Genomic DNA, 19,130 nt, shown 5'->3' on the forward strand with positions numbered 1-19,130 from the left:
AATACCAGGGTGGGGGGTTGTAGAGTCTTTATTTGGGGGTGTCACTGGAATGTGGTGGAATTTTAAAGTCCAATAAGATTTATCAGTTCACTGTGATTCCGACAGATAAAGGAGAGAAAGCAATGACCTTTAAAGCTGTTATATCCTTGTAATGACTTCCATTAAGCTAACCTTATGCACTGTACTCTGCTGTGTTTTAATTTCCAAGTGAAACATCAGCGTGTTTGTGTTTTCAGCTATATTAAATTAGTGTCTCTCTCTTTTTTTTTCCCTTTCAGAGAGCATTAGGTAATCAAAAGTCCACAGTAGTTGAATTCAGCAGTAAAGATGCCTCTGAAATTAACAGTGAGCAAGATAAAGAAAATTCCTTAATCAAAAGTGAACCAAGAAGAATTAAAATATTTGATGGAGGGCAAGTACAAATTTTACTTCTTAAATGTACATTTAAACTTACTTTTTAAATGTACATTTGCTTTCATGTGAATGAAGACTTACTAGTGCCAATTTTATATAAATGTTGCAGAGTTTCTCGGCTTATTAACAGAATCTTCATGGCAAAATATATGTTAGGTATTACGTTAAATAACTCCATTTTGATCAAGAAAATGATAACTATTTAGGAAACATTGTAGGTTCTAGGAGGCAGCTGAACACTAAATTTTCAGAGTGAACCCTGGGTTTCACATTGATTCATAATAAGGAATGGCCTGGAAAAAATCTGCTAAGAGAGATGAATTAATTGCCTATTTGATATCTTTTGTGAATTTGGTTGTGAGAAAAATCATAACAGCCAATTGTAGTTAAAATGAAGTTCAGAAATATTTCAGTACTGATAGTTGTAACTGAATTTAACAATAACGAAACTTTTAGACAAGTGACTTAGAGGAACTATTTTAAAATTAAACCTGGTATTGAATAAAGTTGCTTGAATTGAATCAGCTATTACAATATTGTGTTGCTTTGAAAAGCTGGAATATTCTGTTACTTGTACGTGCATAACATTTATACTGATTGAGTGTAAATATTGTGCCTTGTTTTATTTTTTAGGTTGAATTTTAATCATCAATATTTTCTCCAAGACATAGTATCCAGTTGCTTTATTCATTGTTTTTTCTTTAAATTAGATATAAATCAAATGAAGAGTATGTATATGTCCGAGGCAGGGGAAGAGGAAAGTACATTTGTGAAGAATGCGGAATCCGTTGTAAGAAACCTAGTATGTTAAAGAAACACATACGAACCCATACAGATGTCCGCCCCTACCACTGCACTTACTGTAACTTCTCCTTTAAGACTAAAGGTATGAGATGACATTGCTTCATAGTCCTTTATTATCTGCGTTAAGTCAGTAGAGCCAAGACCCAGCTTTACAGATTATTTGACCAACGCTGTAGTAGTTTAAATAGACTAAATTATACCTTGTTAGCATCATGTTTTTATTTCTTTATATATTTCTAGACCTCAGATTTTAATTACATACTTTTAGAATATATGTAATAAATATGACATTCTAAAAGGAGCAAGTGCCCTTTTTTCTTTCACTCCCCAAATTACAGTTGTATAACATGATGACTAATACATTTTCAAAATTACTTATTTTGGGGCCAAAGAAGAAAAAGAAATTTTTGTGATCACAATTAAATGCATTTCCGTGCTAAAAGATTAAAGACAAAAATTAATAAGTACAGTAAAATTATACTGATTACATTCATGTTTTATTATCTAATTTTAGTCATGCAAAGCCATTTCTTTTGTTTTCCATGAAACATTTATTTTACCCAAATTCTGTTGAATTTTAGTTTCAAAGTTTTATACTCTTTAATTATTATAGAACTCAGAACTAGTAGTTAAGGTTAGATTTAGTACCATTTCTGTATTCTTTATATGTTTTTATTTAAATTGTAAGGCTTTATTATAGTTAAGGTAATTTTACCTTCTGCAAATTTCCTGTTGCATATAATGAATGCGCTATTGTAAAATGTTTGCTTTCTCCATTAGGTTCCTTGTTTATGGATTATTGTATAAAAATTAGTTGCTTGAGGCTTCAATTTCATATACCACCCTTTACAAAATAAGACTCTCCCAAATACAAGGCAATGTGATCATAAAATTATTTGTCTGAAAGGACAAAATCTATGAAAAATATTTAATCAGTAACTTTTTCACAGAACTACTTTATTTTTATCCCTTTTAGTTAACATTTGCTTTTTTCTTATTGTACTGGTTGACTTTGAGGTTTCTGTTTTAAAGATTGATAAATTCTTCAGCAAAGTTTATTACCTCTTTTGGCTACTGTTTATTGGCATTTAAGGAGAGTTATAGTTTATAGCAACTAAGTAGCTTCTACTTAGCTCTCCTTAAATGCCAGTAATACCTGAAACAGGAGTGATGGGGGAAAACAAAACTGTGATCCAGATAGCCTTGAGTATTTCTAAAGTTTCAAGAAATCATGAGTTGGTAGCAACCGTGATTCTGTCTTTCTTGGTGTATAGAGGAGTTCCTTCTAGAAATGGAGGGTGCATTTCAGGATGATTTTCCTGATCTTGTGGGAAGGCTTTTGATAGGATTAAGTGGTTTGATCTTTTAACCCAGTTCATGGCTTTTACACTGGTTTTGATCCTAATGATTATGAAACACCTGTCTGTTAAATAATTTCCAGTGTGAGACCAGGAGATCAGCAGTAGCCCAGTATTTACAAATGAAAGATGACCAGGTACAAAGTGACGTTACCAGATAAAAGAGGATCAAGGTATAATGTGAAATGGGTGTTTCTCAGTAGGAGGGAAAGGAGTCAGGATATTTTAAAGGTATATTTATAAGGGCAAGAAAGGAAGGAAAACGTAGATGTGGAAAACCAAATGGAACCACAGATTTCTTGGCAAAGAAAACTTTCATGAATCATCAAGTATGAATCCTAGTGAGATAACTCAAACCAGCATCATGTAGAATTTTAGATAAATGTCTATTAAATGGTGGACGGGGCATTGTGGTCCGTGACGAGCAAGCAGTGCATGTTAGCAGTCTTCCTGTCTATCATTTCTCAAACATGCCACACATGTGAGTTTACGTTAAACTTTCTGTTCTGTCAGATTGTTCATTGGAATTATGTGATAAATAAATACTTATTTAAAGAAAGCTACCCAAGCTCAGGAGACTGGTGAAGAAAATGTCAGAAATTCACTATTTCCCTATTCTCCAGGGCAGTTCTCTTTGCTGTGGTCAGCTTCCTTGTAGAAGGCTACCTTTTGTGGATGCATGTGGAACAGATTCCATAGAACCTTTTAAAGGCAGCTAACTAATAAAAGTCTTGTTTTTTGATGAGACTGTAGATTTTGCCCTACTCTGATTGATTTGGTTTTCCCAAGCAGTTCACCTCTACTTCTTATTGGATGTGTCTGATTATTAACAGAAAGTAACAGTGATGTGACGGCATGCCCTATAAATAGGAGTATGCGAAGATAGCATTGCTCTGTCCTCCTAGACTTTGATGCTTCTGGTGGTCATGCTTGTAAATCTATGCTTCATCATTTGTCCTCTCAGTTTATTTTATGAATGCATTTTCAAACCAGTTTTAATTGATTTGTCTTCATTATTCTACTTTAAAGGTCAGTCAGCAGAAAATATACATTGAGCTTCCATCTCTTTAGGATTTAGGCCCATTTATATCACAGAAAGTTGGGCTGTCTCTATATATAGCTATAGGAACCCAGAAACAAAAGCTTCCTGCTTTCCAGAGGATTTAGATTAATGTTTATTAAATCTGTTGAAAAATGTATTGTATTAAATTAATGCACCAAGTTTACAGCATTGCTAGGGGATATTTGCATTTTAATATGCATGTTCTGCATATGAAATGCAAATTGCTGTATTTTAGATTATTTACAAAGTTAGTTAATAATAAGTAATAGCTCAAGCTATGAGAAAATATGCTTATTAAAAACTTACATTCCCAAATTTGCCTCCTCACAATTCTACATCTATCTCTTAGAAAATAAATGACCTCTATGACTATCTATGTAAGGAACAAAAGCATTTTGAAAGAACTGTTAGTGGACCTTGTAATTTGGTTTGTAATATTGTTATCATACTAGAAAGTGTTTTGACTTGTAAATGGAAATTTTAGCCACAATAAGAAGGGAAAACTAGTCATAACTTTTAATATGAAAATTTTGAAGCATACAGAAAAGTAGACACTTGTATGATGAGCACCAGTATACCCATCGTCTGTTAATAGTTTTAACATGTTGCCAAATTTGCTTCATGCTTTATTTTAAAATAAATGTCTGACATGGCCAAGTCATTCAAGCTGGACATTATCTCTCGAATCACAGAGGTCAGGGTTTGCTGGATCCTAGTATCTAGTCCGGGCCCCCTCTTTCGCTTGAACCTGTTAAGCCCCAAGCTCTGGGACGTTGTGCATACTAACTAGTGCAAGAAGTGGCCTAAGCAGGTGTGACCAGATCCACTGGCTTAGTGAATTTTTAGTGGAATTGAAGTTCTATAAATATTGCAGTTTCACTGGTCTTCTAGCTATCGCAAGATTTGGCTCCAAGTCTAGACCAGTGATTCAGACGTGTTTAGCTCTTCTAAAGGTTTATTCTCAAATACTAATATGCCCCTGCTCACCAAACCCAGCATTTAGATTTTGTTTCTTTTCAAAAGAGGTGATTTTCCCTTCTTGGCAATTTTGGGTGTGTGTGGCATTATCCACTCAAGCTGCTTGTTATCCTCTAGAGAATCTGAGTTCTCTCCCTGTATTAATGATCACTTTGGGCCAGCGTGCCCAGTGGTTCCCAGTGTAACCCGGTGATGCTCACAGGGGTCAATATACCAGCTGCCAGAGAAAACACCCCTTTAGGGTTATTGTTAGGAGACTTTTAGTCAGAAGGGTGAAGTGAAATTAATGCAGAAAATTGTTTCTCTTGTTCCAAACACACAGAAATACTATTTGTAATACAACAACTAACTATAGTTTTGAATCGATAGCCAGGCTTGAAATTTAGAAAGACAGATTCTCAGATAACAGAAATAAAAAAGAAACTCCAAACTAGCCTGGTGAACAGATATGGAAAAAAAAAATGTCCATAAGGGCATCAAGCCAGATATATGCCTGCAGACCTGGGGATTCATACTGGTCCTAGAATGAAGTCTAAGGCCTCTGAAAGAATCCTGGCTCACCTGTCCAGTGTCTTTGGATCATGTAGGGGAAAAGCTCCCTGCTGAAAAACAAATCCCTATAACTATGCCATGCCAAAAAGATCCCCAGATTCATCCAGAATCAGTGGAATGAAGCTTTTCAAGTCTCAGGCAGAAGCACCTGGAAAACTGACATATAGCGATGTCTACAGCCCAGGGTACTTACAACTTCATGCAGAACCATCTTGCTCAAGATAAGTTTACAATAAAATCTAAGAAGTGTACAAGGAAGTAAAATACTATGAGGGAAAGCCAGCAAACACAGCCTGGGGAGAATTCAGAAACCACAGGTCACAGGGCAATCTGAAAGGGACTTTAAGTGTGTATAAAATGTTCTATGAAATAAATAAGGACTAGAGAATAGGAACCATAAGGAAATGGTAGACATGATCAAAGTAGAGGAGATTATTACTTAATAGTAATTAAGTAATAACCTGAATAATAAATCTCTTTATTATTACTTAATAACAGGGTTATTGCAACATACAAATGCCAATATTTTCTTTTGAACGAATTTCAGTCATTGGAATTGTGTAACCACAGTCTGTACTTTCACTTGAAATAGGAATGGAATTTGCCAGTATTGACAAATGCAATAGCAAAATAATACTATGTAAGCTTAGTAAACATTCTTTTCCCTTAAGGAAATCTGACAAAACACATGAAGTCCAAGACACATAGCAAGAAATGTGTGGATTTAGGCGTCTCAGTAGGTTTAATAGATGAACAAGATACAGAAGAATCAGGTAAGGCTTTATTCCATATTTTTCATAAATGCTATTTACAGTGTACTCTTTTTTTTTTTTTTTGCATCCATACTCTTCTTTCCATTCCCACTGACTTTGCTCAGTTCCTATTTTCATTGCCTCTTATTTATCCTATGTGATAGACTCCTGATCAGTTTCCCATCTTTACTCTGTCTTCCTTCCTTTAACATCTGTCCCTACTGACGTTAAGTTAATCTTCTGCAGCATGTGTCTGACCATACTATCCCTCCGCTCCGAGTCTTCCATTGGTTTCCATTTGCCTACCAAGAACAGTATGAGCCACTTGACCACCAAGTAATTCCTCAAAATCCTTTCTAGTCTGATGCCCACCCGCTTCTCCACCTGTATCTCTCATCTTTCTCTCTTTTCACCTGCCCCACCACTTGAGTCTCCTGCTTCCGTGACGCTGATCTGGTTCTCTGCCTGTACCCCTCTCCCTGAAGGCCCTGCCCTCAGTCCCCGCAGAAATGCGGCTCCCCGTCTGCACCCGGTCTAAATCTTATTTTCCTCCAAGACCCAGCTCAAATCCACCGCTGTCACGAAGCCTTCTCTGATTTTTCCCCTTGCCACAGCACTTGTGGAAAGCAATTGTTCTCTTTTCTCGACACCTGTAATATTCTAGAGTTTGCTCCGTGAAAGTAATGAATCCCTTTCTGCTATGTTTTTATTATGATTTACACGCTTCCTCACTCACCTCCTCACTGAGATTCTCAAGCATGTCATGAGTAGAATTCATGCCTGAGTATAACTCACGGCCACCCACAGTCCTCAGCGCAGCGCCTTGCTCAGGGCAGCTGCTCTGGAAATATTTGTGGCATAAAGTATTCATTTGCTTCCCGGAATTGTTTATTATCTTGAAAAGGTTAACTGGTTGTTTTCTTAACAATGTTAGCTCAACAACTAGAAGTATTTATCTCTAACCAATTTTGAGGAGAAATAAACCTGTTCATCTGTTCTGACTAATCAGACAGTAGAATTGTATTCTTGTAAGGCATTTTGTTTTAACCCAAGAATTTAGCAACAAAAGAGATACTGTTTTTTTTAAGTTGTCCTATTGCTTTTTTGAAAAGTACCCTAAATTAAACATTTACCTGCTTGCTATGTTTTAGTTAGTATGTACTAGTTTGATGTAGAAAAAATTTCCAAAGAGAAAATGGTGAAAACATCTTTGAAAACATAGGTTAAAAAAGCAAATGCTTTTCATTACACCTGACAACAATTAGCGCACTAGATGAACCAGCCTGAATTTGTTTCTAAATATTCAAGAGAAGTGACTCATATCGTAAGTGCTACAGTTGATATGATTTAATATTTTAAGCATAAGGAAAGGATTGCCTTAAATGTTAATTACTGGCAATAAATGGATGTGTTCTTAAGGAAAAGATAATTATAACAAACTTAGGACAAAAAGGAGGTTCTTAGTGTTTTATAGACACTTTGATACTCTGATACATATTGGGAATGGCAATATCAGGATTTAAAAGTAATATGTCAAATTAACATATGTGTAACTTTTTTGTCCTAGGAACAAAAGTATTAAAACTGATTTTCGAATGGCTAGGAATTGAATTCTGTGTTGGTGTCTTTGTTTAAAGACACACATTTAATAAAATTAATATACCTATAATTTACTTCTAATATAAATAGTCTGTTTGATTTATCTTCTGCTCTTTGTAATCCTGCAGTAAATTAACTACCATAAGTATTTAAGTGAAAAAAATCTCTCATTATTTATTTGCTTTATTGCTGTTACTCTGAGCAATTCAGAATTAAAGGCTAGGAAAAATGAGTAAGGGTTTCAGTGAGTATATTTATCACCCACAGACTAGGAAAAGCTCAAAGTAAGGGCTGTAACATGTAACACTAATTTCTGAAAAAGGTATAAATGTTAAAAGCATTGTTATTACAATATATACTCTTAAGTGTTTTACTTTTTCAAGAAGATGAGTCTTACAAAAGTAAGTAAATATCTGTAGAAATCTACTGAATTGTCAAGGGAAGCTTGTGTTTATATCCCAGATTTCCTTAGGCGAATTAAGCGCAGTATTCATGAATTATCAGCAGCATTCCGGTTGGCTGACTGACGATGATCTTACATTATCTCCCATTCATTTTTGTCATTTCTCACCCCATTCCAGAAGTGCTGGAAGCAGGTTTTAGGTTACAACTCAAACTTAATGGCCCTAATTCCCAGTTCAGTTGAGATCCTCTGATAAAACTCTAGGTAGCTTTACCTGTTTTTCTGTGTGTGTGTGGTTTTTTTTTTTTTAATTACTGCATTTATTGGTAATACTCTCAGGTTTTTTCATGGTTTTTATTCGGTAGTAAATAACAGCACTTCGGTGGATTTTGCCAACTGCTATTTTATACCAGAGACCTCATGTTTCTTTATAAAATGCCAACAAAACATATTCCTCCACTTTTGCTTTATTATAGGCTTGCAGTGAAGGCAATAAATGGTCAGTATTTATTGTTTGAAACAAATGGTCTTGCTTTGCCTTTATTGTTGTCTTCTGTTCTTCTAAAAAATATTTTGTTTTTTTTTTTAATACAGTTGAGATTACAAAGAGTTTTATTATATGCACTCATGTATTCACACCAGAGTCGGTTATTATATTTTCTTTCATTTGCTTTAAGCCTTTCTCTTAAATTCAGTGTATTTGGGGTAGAGGGGGGAAGCAAGCTAAATAAAGATGACACATTAGGTGCAATGTCCCTTACTTACCCTTGCATGTCACTCTCCCCAGAGGCAAACAGTAACCACACTTAGGGATTTTCTTTCAGTTCATTGACCATACATGTGCATATCCACACATAACACGTGGGTTTTTAAGTTTGTATTCCAAATTTGCATAGACACTATCACCTTGTATGTAGATACCTAGAAAATTAATTTTGCTTTATAAGTTTAAATTGTCCTGTAGAACAGTTTGTATTTCTGTACATCCTTAACTATACCGGATAACTGTATGAATTTTAATTTGGCGCCAACTTGATGGATGATGGCTTGCTGCTTTGTTTATGTGTTCTTGATTACTATCCTAAGGTTGGATCTTTGGAATGTAGTTTCATGCCGTTAAACTGATGACAGTGAGAGGTGGGATCTTGCTGAGCAGCTCTTCAGATGTCTGTGTTTTTAGAGAGGGAAGCCCGGAAGCCGGCAATGCGATGCCGCATGTCTGCAGGGTAGACTTGTTTTCTAGTCCAACACCAGCCTAGAACATAGTAGGTATTCTTTTTCACTCTGCTTTGCTCATTCCTCCTCATCTTCCCAGTCTTTATACGTGGTGCCCAGGGCCATGATTTCTAAACTCTCATCTTTTCTGTCTATGTCCCTCCTCCGGCAGTCTCATCCAGTCCTCTGACTTTTTAAATACCATCTGTATGCTGATGATTCCATATTTACTCCAGACCTGCACGTCCATCTGCCTACTCTCGGTCTCCTCTTGGATGTTCTAATGGACACCTAGAACCTGATGTGCCCCAAACTCCTGATTGATCCCTTTCCTCTTAAGACGCACGTTTCCCTGTGGTTTATTCCCCTCATCCTTTCAGCTGTTGCACTGAAATCTTGAAGTCTTGTCTGATGTCCTTTGCCTCCAATCCGTCAGTAAAACTGTCGCCTCCTCCTTCAAATGCATTCAGAAAAGCACTTTGGGCCACCTGTGGCACCCAGCTCTGGTCAAAGCCACCATCCTGTCTTCTGAGTTGCTTGCAGTAGCCTCTGATGGTCTCTGGAGTTCAACCCCTGTCTCTTCACAGGCTGCTTCTGACACAGCAGCCAAAGTGGCTTTTTAAAACGATGTTACTCTGCTTAAAACCCTCCATCAGCCTCCTGGCTTGTTCAGAGCTGTGGTTTGTGCCCCGCCACGAGCTCTCTGCCCCCACCCCCCACCCCCGCCCACTTCCTCACCAGGGGCTGGAAGGCATGCCATCATCTCTCAGCGCTCTATTCAGATATCACCTCATCAGGGAGGCCTTCCTGAACCGCCCGAGAAGAAAGGAAACCCCTGCCCCTCTCACCGCCAGCCTTACTCACACCCCCGACCTGCTTATTTTTCTGTATGGCACTTAATCACCACGAGGTATGTGTGTGTTATCTGTTCCTTTCAACTAGAAAATAGAACTTAAGGACAGGCATCTCCTCGTGCTCGCCGCTCTATGACTTGCTGGGACTGTTAACTAGCAAGTCATAGGCGGTAAATAGTTGTAGATTGAATGAAGGACTGGGAAATGTGACCTTTTTCTGTTAGGAAATAGCTCAATATTGTTGTTTTTCAAATATTTATTCATCTTCCATTAAATTCCTTCACTGTGATGAAATGGTAGCCATAATACAATACTTAATGCCTTTACTTCTGAATAGCCTTTACATGATGTGGCCACGGTATTATAGGTGTTTGACACAGGTATTATCAAAGACGTGATGCCCATTCGTTTGTTTCTTGGTTATTTATGGGTTATCAGAGCAGAAGACTAGCGGATATTTTAAGCTACCCTGACCATTCTATTTCTTCATCCCCAGTAATGATCTGCCCAGACTGATAAGTATCTGTGGCCGTTTTTCAGGTTCCAGAGAAGAGTTTGTTCTCTTTCTGCTGGATTCCTTTTCTGGATTTAGTGCCGCAGCCGCTGTCCAGTATGTGCAAAGTCACTGCCCTCAGGAGCTCCTCGCCTGAGACTGTGATGCTGGAATGTTGAGTGAGCCCAGCCTGGCCAGGGTCCACTCCCCAAGGCTGGGATCTGGGGAGGACAGAGATACCTGGTCGGGAACAGAGGGATGACTGGGGGTATCCCAGGAGAAAGGAAAGGAAGGGAATATAGAAAAAAATGTATTTATCCATATGTCACTTTGTTCGAAAAAATATTGATGAGAGGGGGTGGGGTAAAGGATTCTGGACCCAGGGAGTTGTTAGGCAAAACCCTGGAGGTTGGGAGAGGGGTGGAGCGCGTTAAGAGTGTAAATGAGGCAGATGAGATGAGAGCACTGGGCAAGCTGCGGGGGTCGGGGTCCTGCTGTACAGGAGAGTTTCAGCATGGTCCTTTAAGAAAGTCGGAGGGATTGGGGGTGTTTTTTTTTTTAATCATCTAAAATAATTTAAAGTCACTGCCATTTTAGTCCCATATATATATGAAAAAGCTGGCTTAAAACCCAACATTCAAAAAACGAAGATCATGGCATCTAGTCCCATCACTTCATGGCAAATAGATGGTTAAACAATGGAAACAGTGACAGACTTTATTTTCTTGGGCTCCAAAATCACTGCAGATGGTGACTGCAGCCATGAAATTAAAAGACACTTGCTCCTTGGAGGAAAAGCTATGACCAACCTAAACAGCATATTAAAAAGCAGAGACATTGCTTTGCTGACAAAGGTCCATGTAGTCAAAGCTATGGTTTTTCCAGTAGTCATATAGCGATGTGAGAGTTGAACCATAAAGAAGGCTGAGCGTCAAAGAATGGATGCTTTTGAACTGTGCTGGAGAAGACTCTTGAGAGTCCCTTGGACTGCAAGGAGATCGAACCAGTCCATCCTAAAGGAGATCAACCCTGAGTATTCACTGGAAGGACTGATGCTGAAACTGAAGCTCCAGTACTTTGGCCACCTGATGCGAAGAGCTGACTCATTAGAAAAGACCCTGATGCTGGGAAAGATTGAAGGCAGGAGAAGAAGGGGACAACAGAGGATGAGATGGTTGGATGGCATCGCTGACTCAATGCATGTGAGTTTGAGCAAGCTCCAGAAGTTGGTGAAGGACAGGGAGGCCTGGTGTGCTGCATTCCATGGGGTTGTAAAGAGTCGGACACGACTGAGCGACTGAACAACTATATATCTGACTTTTGCTTCCCAGGTGGCTCAGAGGTAAAGAATCCGCCTGCCAGTGCAGGAGACATGGATTCAGTCCCTGGGTTGGGAAGATCTGGAGGAGAAAACTATCCAGTATTCATGCCTGGAAAATCCCATGGACAGAGGAGCCTGGCGGGCTACAGTCCAGGGGATCACAAAGTGTCAGACACAGCTGAGCAACTAAGCACACGCCCATACACATCTGACTTTTAATCTGGATTATCTTCTCAAATATTCTTAAAACAAGGAAGCACAAGTAGTAGAGTTTTTAATCCATGCCCCCTTGGAATTTTCATTGCCGAGCTTTTGTTTTTCTTTCTGCCCCTGCTGTTTTGTTTTGTGATGGGAATTTGGACAGTAATGGCTGAAAGACACATGATTTCTTTAGGTGGATAGTCCCATTTGGCAACCACAGTAATAATACCATGGAGCAAAAATCTTTTTGTGGAAGGGTGTTTTTATACACAAGTACCTGAAGGTGTCAGCATCCCTCCTTCTCCACCAGGTGGAGTTTACAGGTTTGGGTGGATAGTTAGTAAGACTTTGTCCTCATCCATCCAGTTTTATATGTATAAATGGATAATGACTCACTCAGAAGCCTTGCTGTTCATTTATTAAATCAGGGAGCTTTATTTCTCTTGGGGTTCATTTCTGCTCTGACTCAGCAGCACCACAAGATAGATTTCCCTGCAGAATAGACCATCTGAAAGCCGAGGACTTGATTTGTTCCTGCCTTCACATTTCTGCGTGTGTTTAAAACCTTGCCTTTATCAATTCCATAAGGATGTTGTAAGGAAGAGTGGTGTATGTTATGAAGTGTTTCATTTCAGGGTCAATTTTATTTTCCAAGGAAAAATATAAGTTATCAGCCATACTAATGTAGCAGAAGTAGTGGCTGACTTAAAATAGGAGGGAGAATAGCATTTTCAGCTCTCCCAGTTTTAATCTAATTGAAATGTACATCTGCTGGTGGAAACCTCAGGTCCAGAAGCTGCTCCGGGCAGAGTGGTCTCAAGTGCTGGCTTCTCTCCCCGACTGCTTCCTTGCCTCCCGCAGGAGTGTCCCAGGCCCCTCATCACGCTGGGAAACCCCTCCTTCTCAGGAGCAGGCTCACGGCCGCCGTTCCTTCTGAGACTTCAGCTGCCATCACCATATTCCTGCCTGACCGTGTATTCCTTGTTTTCCGGAAAACAAGTGGTGAAACTGCCCTGTGTAATGTAGGTAGGGTCTTTCCACATATTAGCTTGCTGTCTCTTTCCCTTTAACCATGCACAGTCTTACTAAGCACTTTTGTGGTGTCCTAATATCATTTCTCGTCCTTTTCATCTAACTCTGGTATTAAGCCCAGTGCACTTCTAGGAATTGCACTAGGACTTCCATCTGCTGCGTGCCTACAGAAACATTCAGGAAAATGCCAAGGTTTGGCTACCAGTTAGAAGTTTCTTACCTGTGTCCCTAAAGGTAGTGATTCCAGGGGCTCTTCCGATGCCTTCCATTTGGCCCTTGGAGGTGCATTTATCCAGGGACGTTACTGATCGACTGGATGAAAAGTACATGTTTGAAATTACTGAGTAAACTCCTATCAGCGGAATCTCCTTTGTCACCTACGTTTTCCTAAGCAAGTGGAGATGTCTCAGTTATGCAGCTAGATTACAGATGCCACCAGATAGCGCAGTGATCAAAGAGAAGTAGGCAGGTTCAGGAGCAACTGGTGCCCTAACACCTCATCTTGATCAGTGTGAAGATTTGTGGTGTTAACTCTTCTCTAGATGCTGAATAAAATTTCCCATGGACAGCAGAGACGTGCTGTCAGAAGTGGGGTCCTAGAGCACTTAGGAAGGACTGTTAGAGTCAGCACACTTGATGAAAGTCACGTAAGCCTTAACAGCCAGTGCTAACAGGAGACGCAAGAACTTGCTCCAGGTATTTAAGCCTTGATTAATCTCAGACATCTGGGAAATGGGCATAAACTTTTTAAAGGGAAAAACCCACAAGGATGTTATTTGGGAGAACCTGATTCTGAATGCCAGAGTTTGCTGAATAGCAACCAGAAACCTAAGGATTGTGTTTTTAGGTTTATTGGAAAAATTGGGGGAGGAGCCAGGGGCACTTGGTCTTAAATTTAATTGATCTTTTCTGTAGTACACATAATCATCAAGAAATATCATCTCTGAGCTTTCACTTATTCAACAAAAGTAGAGGCTCTCTAAAGGCCAGTGTTGCTACAGAGTATCCCACCATAATATTTATTTGAAAAATCATAATCGTTTGGTAATGTCTTGGTCAGCTTCTGGCTTTTCTGGGAAGAGTCCAGGCTTTTTTATTCCATGTTCATATTTAATTATTCGTTTATATTTGCCTTATTTTCATCAGAGATTTACTCTAGATTTATTTCTACTTATCTACAGTATTTCTTCCCCTGCTATCATCTCCAACCTTTTTCTTTTTTTGGAATGTCCTAAACCTGTTTTCTCGTCTACCAGCTCTTTACCCCAAATGTCATACACCAGCCTAATGTGTGTGTTTCCTGGCTGATGGAGCACTTACTATAGGTCACTGTGGAGGTGTTGTGATGAAGGACCAAATTCTCCTGAGCTGTTGACTCTTTACTCCCCTTAGCAACGTGGGCTGTATGGCTGCCCATCTTATCCTTCAGCAGATAAAATTCTTGTTCTCACTTTTCAAATGGAGTTAATTTAGAGATGTTGGGAAGCATTTATTCTGAATTAAGCAGAGGGGACTGTAATCTTATCTAAGGCAGCCATTAAACATTGGACATCTGCCGTCTCAAGTTTCCATTTAGTTTAAACCTAGCACCTCAAGCTGTAATCATAGGAGGTGCTTATGAAAAGTCTTACCCTCCAGCCAGCTGCACGCCTGCCTGTAATCTTGCAAAATTATATAGTCTCAGGAATTTTGTCCCAGTGTTCTTGGGATCTTAATAAATACTTCTTTTGTATTCACCTTTTGTGTCAAAAAATCACACCACTGGCTATTTGCTTTTTATGCTCTGATCCAAAGAATGTTTTCGTCAACAGACTGCTGGGCTTCAATGCTACAAATGTTAATGTGTGCCCTTCACTGCCAGGCTGGGAGAACCACTCAGAGTGGCAAAGTGCAACTGGAAACACTGTTGGTGATGAAGTTCTTAGGATGGTGTATGTAAGAAGAAGCGGTTAGATCCCAGGACTTAAAACCTGTATCACATTTACCCTTAAAATTAGTGAAGAACTAAATGAAATTCTTTCAAAACGAAATTACCTATAGGATATGTTTTTGTCACTGGGATGTCTGCAGAAGATATTTTTACTCCTTTTAAGAAAAACCTCCACACACAATATGAAACCATGATAGGTCTTGGAGTCTGTAGTTAAAATAAAGAAGTGTTCATGTCACTAGTGAGCAACACAGATAGGACTGCCTTTTGGCTTACTTCCTAAAGTTAGCAAACGTTAAACTGTGGCCCATTATATAGTTAAGGTGAAAACATAGTTTAACAAAACCCCATTATTGCTGTAGTCGCATGCTTTAGAAGACTTTCCCCCATGTTGCCCTTGTTTGGATTTCAGAGAAATTATGAGGGAAAAAGGGAGAGAGAGAAATTGCAGCAACAGAACGTTGATGGAGGAGGCTCCGCTGACCTCCCAGGGGAGCCAGTCTGAGGGAGGCCCCTGACTCAGCCAGCAGGGGTCGCTATTGTGCAGCAGTGAGAGGGCAAGCCTGCAGCGCATCTAACTGAATGAAATGGGATTTGGAAATAATCCATCTTCAGGGGAGTGGTTTGATGAGTTAATTTTGAAAAGCACTATGGCTGCATTGCTTACCTTCTTTATCCCTCATAAATTTAAATTTACAGAAAATAGAATTCACATTACAAATATGTAGACTCGTACTGAGTACTGGAAATTTTCCTTTATAATGAGTTGAGAGTGTGTCCAGGAGGAGGGAAATTAAATAGAACTTTTAGAAGCCATTTATCTATGAATTTATTAAGTAAGTATGGGTTCCTTACTTCTGTTCTTGGGTCCCTGGGAGTTGCAGAGGGGTGGCCTACAGCTTTCACCCCGCTGGAGTTCCAAATAGGAAAAGGAGTACGTCAAGGCTGTATATTGTCACCCTGCTTATTTAACTTATATGCAGAGTACATCATGAGAAATGCTGGGCTGGAAGAAGCACAAGCTGAAATCAAGATTGCCGGGAAAAGTATCAATAACCTCAGATATGCAGATGACACCACCCTTATGGCAGAAAGTGAAGAGGAACTAAAAAGCCTCTTGATGAAAGTGAAAGAGGAGAGTGAAAAAGTTGGCTTAAAGCTCAACATTCAGAAAACAAAGATCATGGCATCTGGTCCCATCACTTCATGGGGAATAGATGGGGAAACAGTGTCAGACTTTATTTTTGGGGGCTCCAAAATCACTGCAGATGGTGATTGCAGCCATGAAATTAAAAGATGCTTACTCCTTGGAAGGAAAGTTATGACCAACCTAGATAGCATATTGAAAAGCAGAGACATTACTTTCCCAGCAAAGGTCCGTCTAGTCAAGGCTATGGTTTTTCCAGTGGTCATGTATGGATGTGAGAGTTGGACTGTGAAGAAGGCTGAGCGCCGAAGAATTGATGCTTTTGAACTGTTGTGTTGGAGAAGACTCTTGAGAGTCCCTTGGACTGCAAGGAGCTCCAACCAGTCCATTCTAAAGGAGATCAGCCCTGGGTGTTCTTTGGAAGGAATGATGCTAAAGCTGAAACTCCAGTACTTTGGCCACCTCATGAGAAGAATTGACTCATTGGAAGAGACTGATGCTGGGAGGGATTGAGGGCAGGAGGAGAAGGGGACGACAGAGGATGAGATGGCTGGATGGACATGAGTCTGAGTGAACTCCGGGAGTTGGTGATGGACAGGGAGGCCTGGCGTGCTGCGATTCATGGGGTCCCAAAGAGTCGGACACAACTGAGCTACTGCACTGAACTTAACTGAGCATCCCCTGGTATGCTGGTAAAGAGTCTGCCTGTAATACAGGAGACCCGGGTTCGAACCCTGTGCTCAAAAAGATCCCCTGGAGAAGGGAATGGCTACCCACTCCAGTTTTCTTGCCTGCAGAATACCATGGACAGAGGAGCCTGGCAGGCCACAGCCCATGGAGTCACAAAGAGTCAGACATGCCTGAGGAACTCGCACTGCTACTACATTGTACATACCAAGGAAGGAAGAGTTGTCAGAGTATATCTGATTGGAATAATGATGTGGCTCTTAAAAAAAAAAAAAAGAAAAGAAAAACCCTGTTTCTAAGTTCTGGCTTCTGGCTTCCCGCTGTATTTAAGTCGCTTAACTTGCTTGTGTAAGATGAATTTGGTATCTGGTCTGCCACAAGTGGCTGTCAGGTTTAAACATGACAGTCCATTAAGATATTGGCAAGCTGCTTCTGTAAAAGACCTGATAATAAATATTTTAGGCTTTATGGGCCACACAGTCTCTGTCATGACGATGAAACTCAGTGAGTGTGGCTCAAAAGTTGCCATGACAGTATGTCAACAATGGGGCCTGGCTGTGTTCCCATAAAACTTTATGTAAAAGAACAGGGGGAGCCACGTGGGGTTTGGCAGCCCCTGATATATACTAGGAAGTCAGTGTTGTGTGCCATCGTCGTTACTGAGCTCAGCAACAGCCTGTAGCAAAATGCATAGTGTCACAAAGTCAGAAATGGTAGTTTCTGGGGTAGTTAGCATATCTGTGTCCTTGACCTTGCTGACTTGTGGTCGTGGGCAGGTCACTCTCCCAGTCTTCTATCAGCACAGGTTCTGAGTAGATAGAAATAGTCTTCTCTGGAGGTTAAGGGGACGACACAGTAGTATGAAAGGGCTTTTTTTTTTTAAGCACAAATGCAGAGGGCAGAGGTCTGGGCTTTGTTTTGGTGCTCTGGGTATTTAGAAGGATGCCTTTGTCTCAGGCTTCTTTAAGGTATTCGTTGTATCTTCTTTCTGCCGCTCTGGAATATCTACCCTGTTTAACAAGTATGGAATGACCGGAAACTCATTTTCAAGTTTCCAAATTTTGACAGTGGTCTTCCCCCTTCAGAAGCTTCACGACCCAGTGCACACAGGGATATAAACACTGTTCAGTCCTTATCTTGGGACAGAAAACTGCAGGAAGGAACCTCAGCTCTTCTGAAGTTCTCTGTGGGCTGCAGGCACGTGGCTGTGTGCAGGGAGAAGGCCAGGTCTAGAGACACCAGAGTTTTCCTACCCCTAATACTGCGAACCTTGATCCTGAAGTGTGTCATCCGGGCAAAGACAGATTAAAATGGAGCCAAGTAGTTTTACCTCCTTCCCCATTCAAAAGCATATGGTTTTCTTTATATATCCTTTCATGTAAATTGCATACACTGAAATTTAATATCTATATGTACAATTAAAAATTTTAAAGATTTGTAGTATAACTGATTCTTAAACTTCCATACTCACTGTAAACTACAGTGTATTTGTTGTGATATTTCAAAGGCTATCAGCTTGCTTTCTCCTTCGGGCTTGTATTTTACACATTCTACTCTTCGTAATAAAATAATTACTTGAAGCTTTTAATGTCTGTGTAAACATTCAACTCCCTCATGCATATTTAGAAGCTAGGTTATTGACTATAATTCATTGATGACCTTCTTTCAGATCATTCTTTGGTTGGGTTTTTATAATATGACATTGGAACATGGAGTGTTTATCACAGACTCAGGAGCCAGACCAGCCTGGGTTTGAATCTTGGTTCTGACACTTCTGAGCTGTGGGCTCCACCCTGTAAAATAATTTAGTGCTTTTTAAATTTTTTAAAAATCATTGTCTGAGAAAAAAAATCAGGTCCTTAATTAGTTTTTGTTTTATCTGCAATCAGATAGCAGTGCTCTGTGTATACAATCTACCCGGGTTCTCCCGCAGTCTCGCTGGCTAGAACCAGGGTAGAGAGAACTGCAAGATGGGTACAAGATTTAAGAGTGTGTGTATGTTTGGGTGGGGGAGGGACAGGGGCGTTAGGGTGTATTTTGGAGAAATTTCCTGAGCTTTTAAATTAAACGAGAGCCATGTTGGAATTTATCTCAATTAATATTTCCTATGAAACAATAGAAGGAGAGGAAAAAAAAATGCATGTCAGAAAGAGAAATCTGAATGAGCATAATAAGGACAACAGGGAGATGGGGGGTGTGTATGCTTTTCTGAATGAGACAGAATCTTGGTGTCAGTAGAGTAAAATGAAGATCCCGGCGCATTGGCAAATAGATTGATATCATTTTGTTTGTTTGTTTAAGATTATTTTGGTCTCATAGACAAGTTG

At 39.6% G+C, this 19,130-nt stretch overlaps 1 protein-coding gene across 1 annotated transcript in view; it reads left to right on the forward strand.

The window, feature by feature from the left end:
- HIVEP1 (HIVEP zinc finger 1) overlaps window positions 1-19,130 on the forward strand; it is a 129,332-nt gene that overhangs the window by 100,625 nt on the left and 9,577 nt on the right. Inside the window, exons 4-6 of the mRNA XM_052648826.1 lie at window positions 279-412; window positions 1,125-1,300; window positions 5,841-5,942. Of these exons, the coding sequence (XP_052504786.1) occupies window positions 279-412; window positions 1,125-1,300; window positions 5,841-5,942 (412 nt within the window). The remainder of the gene's footprint in view (window positions 1-278; window positions 413-1,124; window positions 1,301-5,840; window positions 5,943-19,130) is intronic.

This window comes from Budorcas taxicolor, chromosome 11 (assembly GCF_023091745.1).
Source record: "Budorcas taxicolor isolate Tak-1 chromosome 11, Takin1.1, whole genome shotgun sequence".
Taxonomy (NCBI): domain Eukaryota; kingdom Metazoa; phylum Chordata; class Mammalia; order Artiodactyla; family Bovidae; genus Budorcas; species Budorcas taxicolor.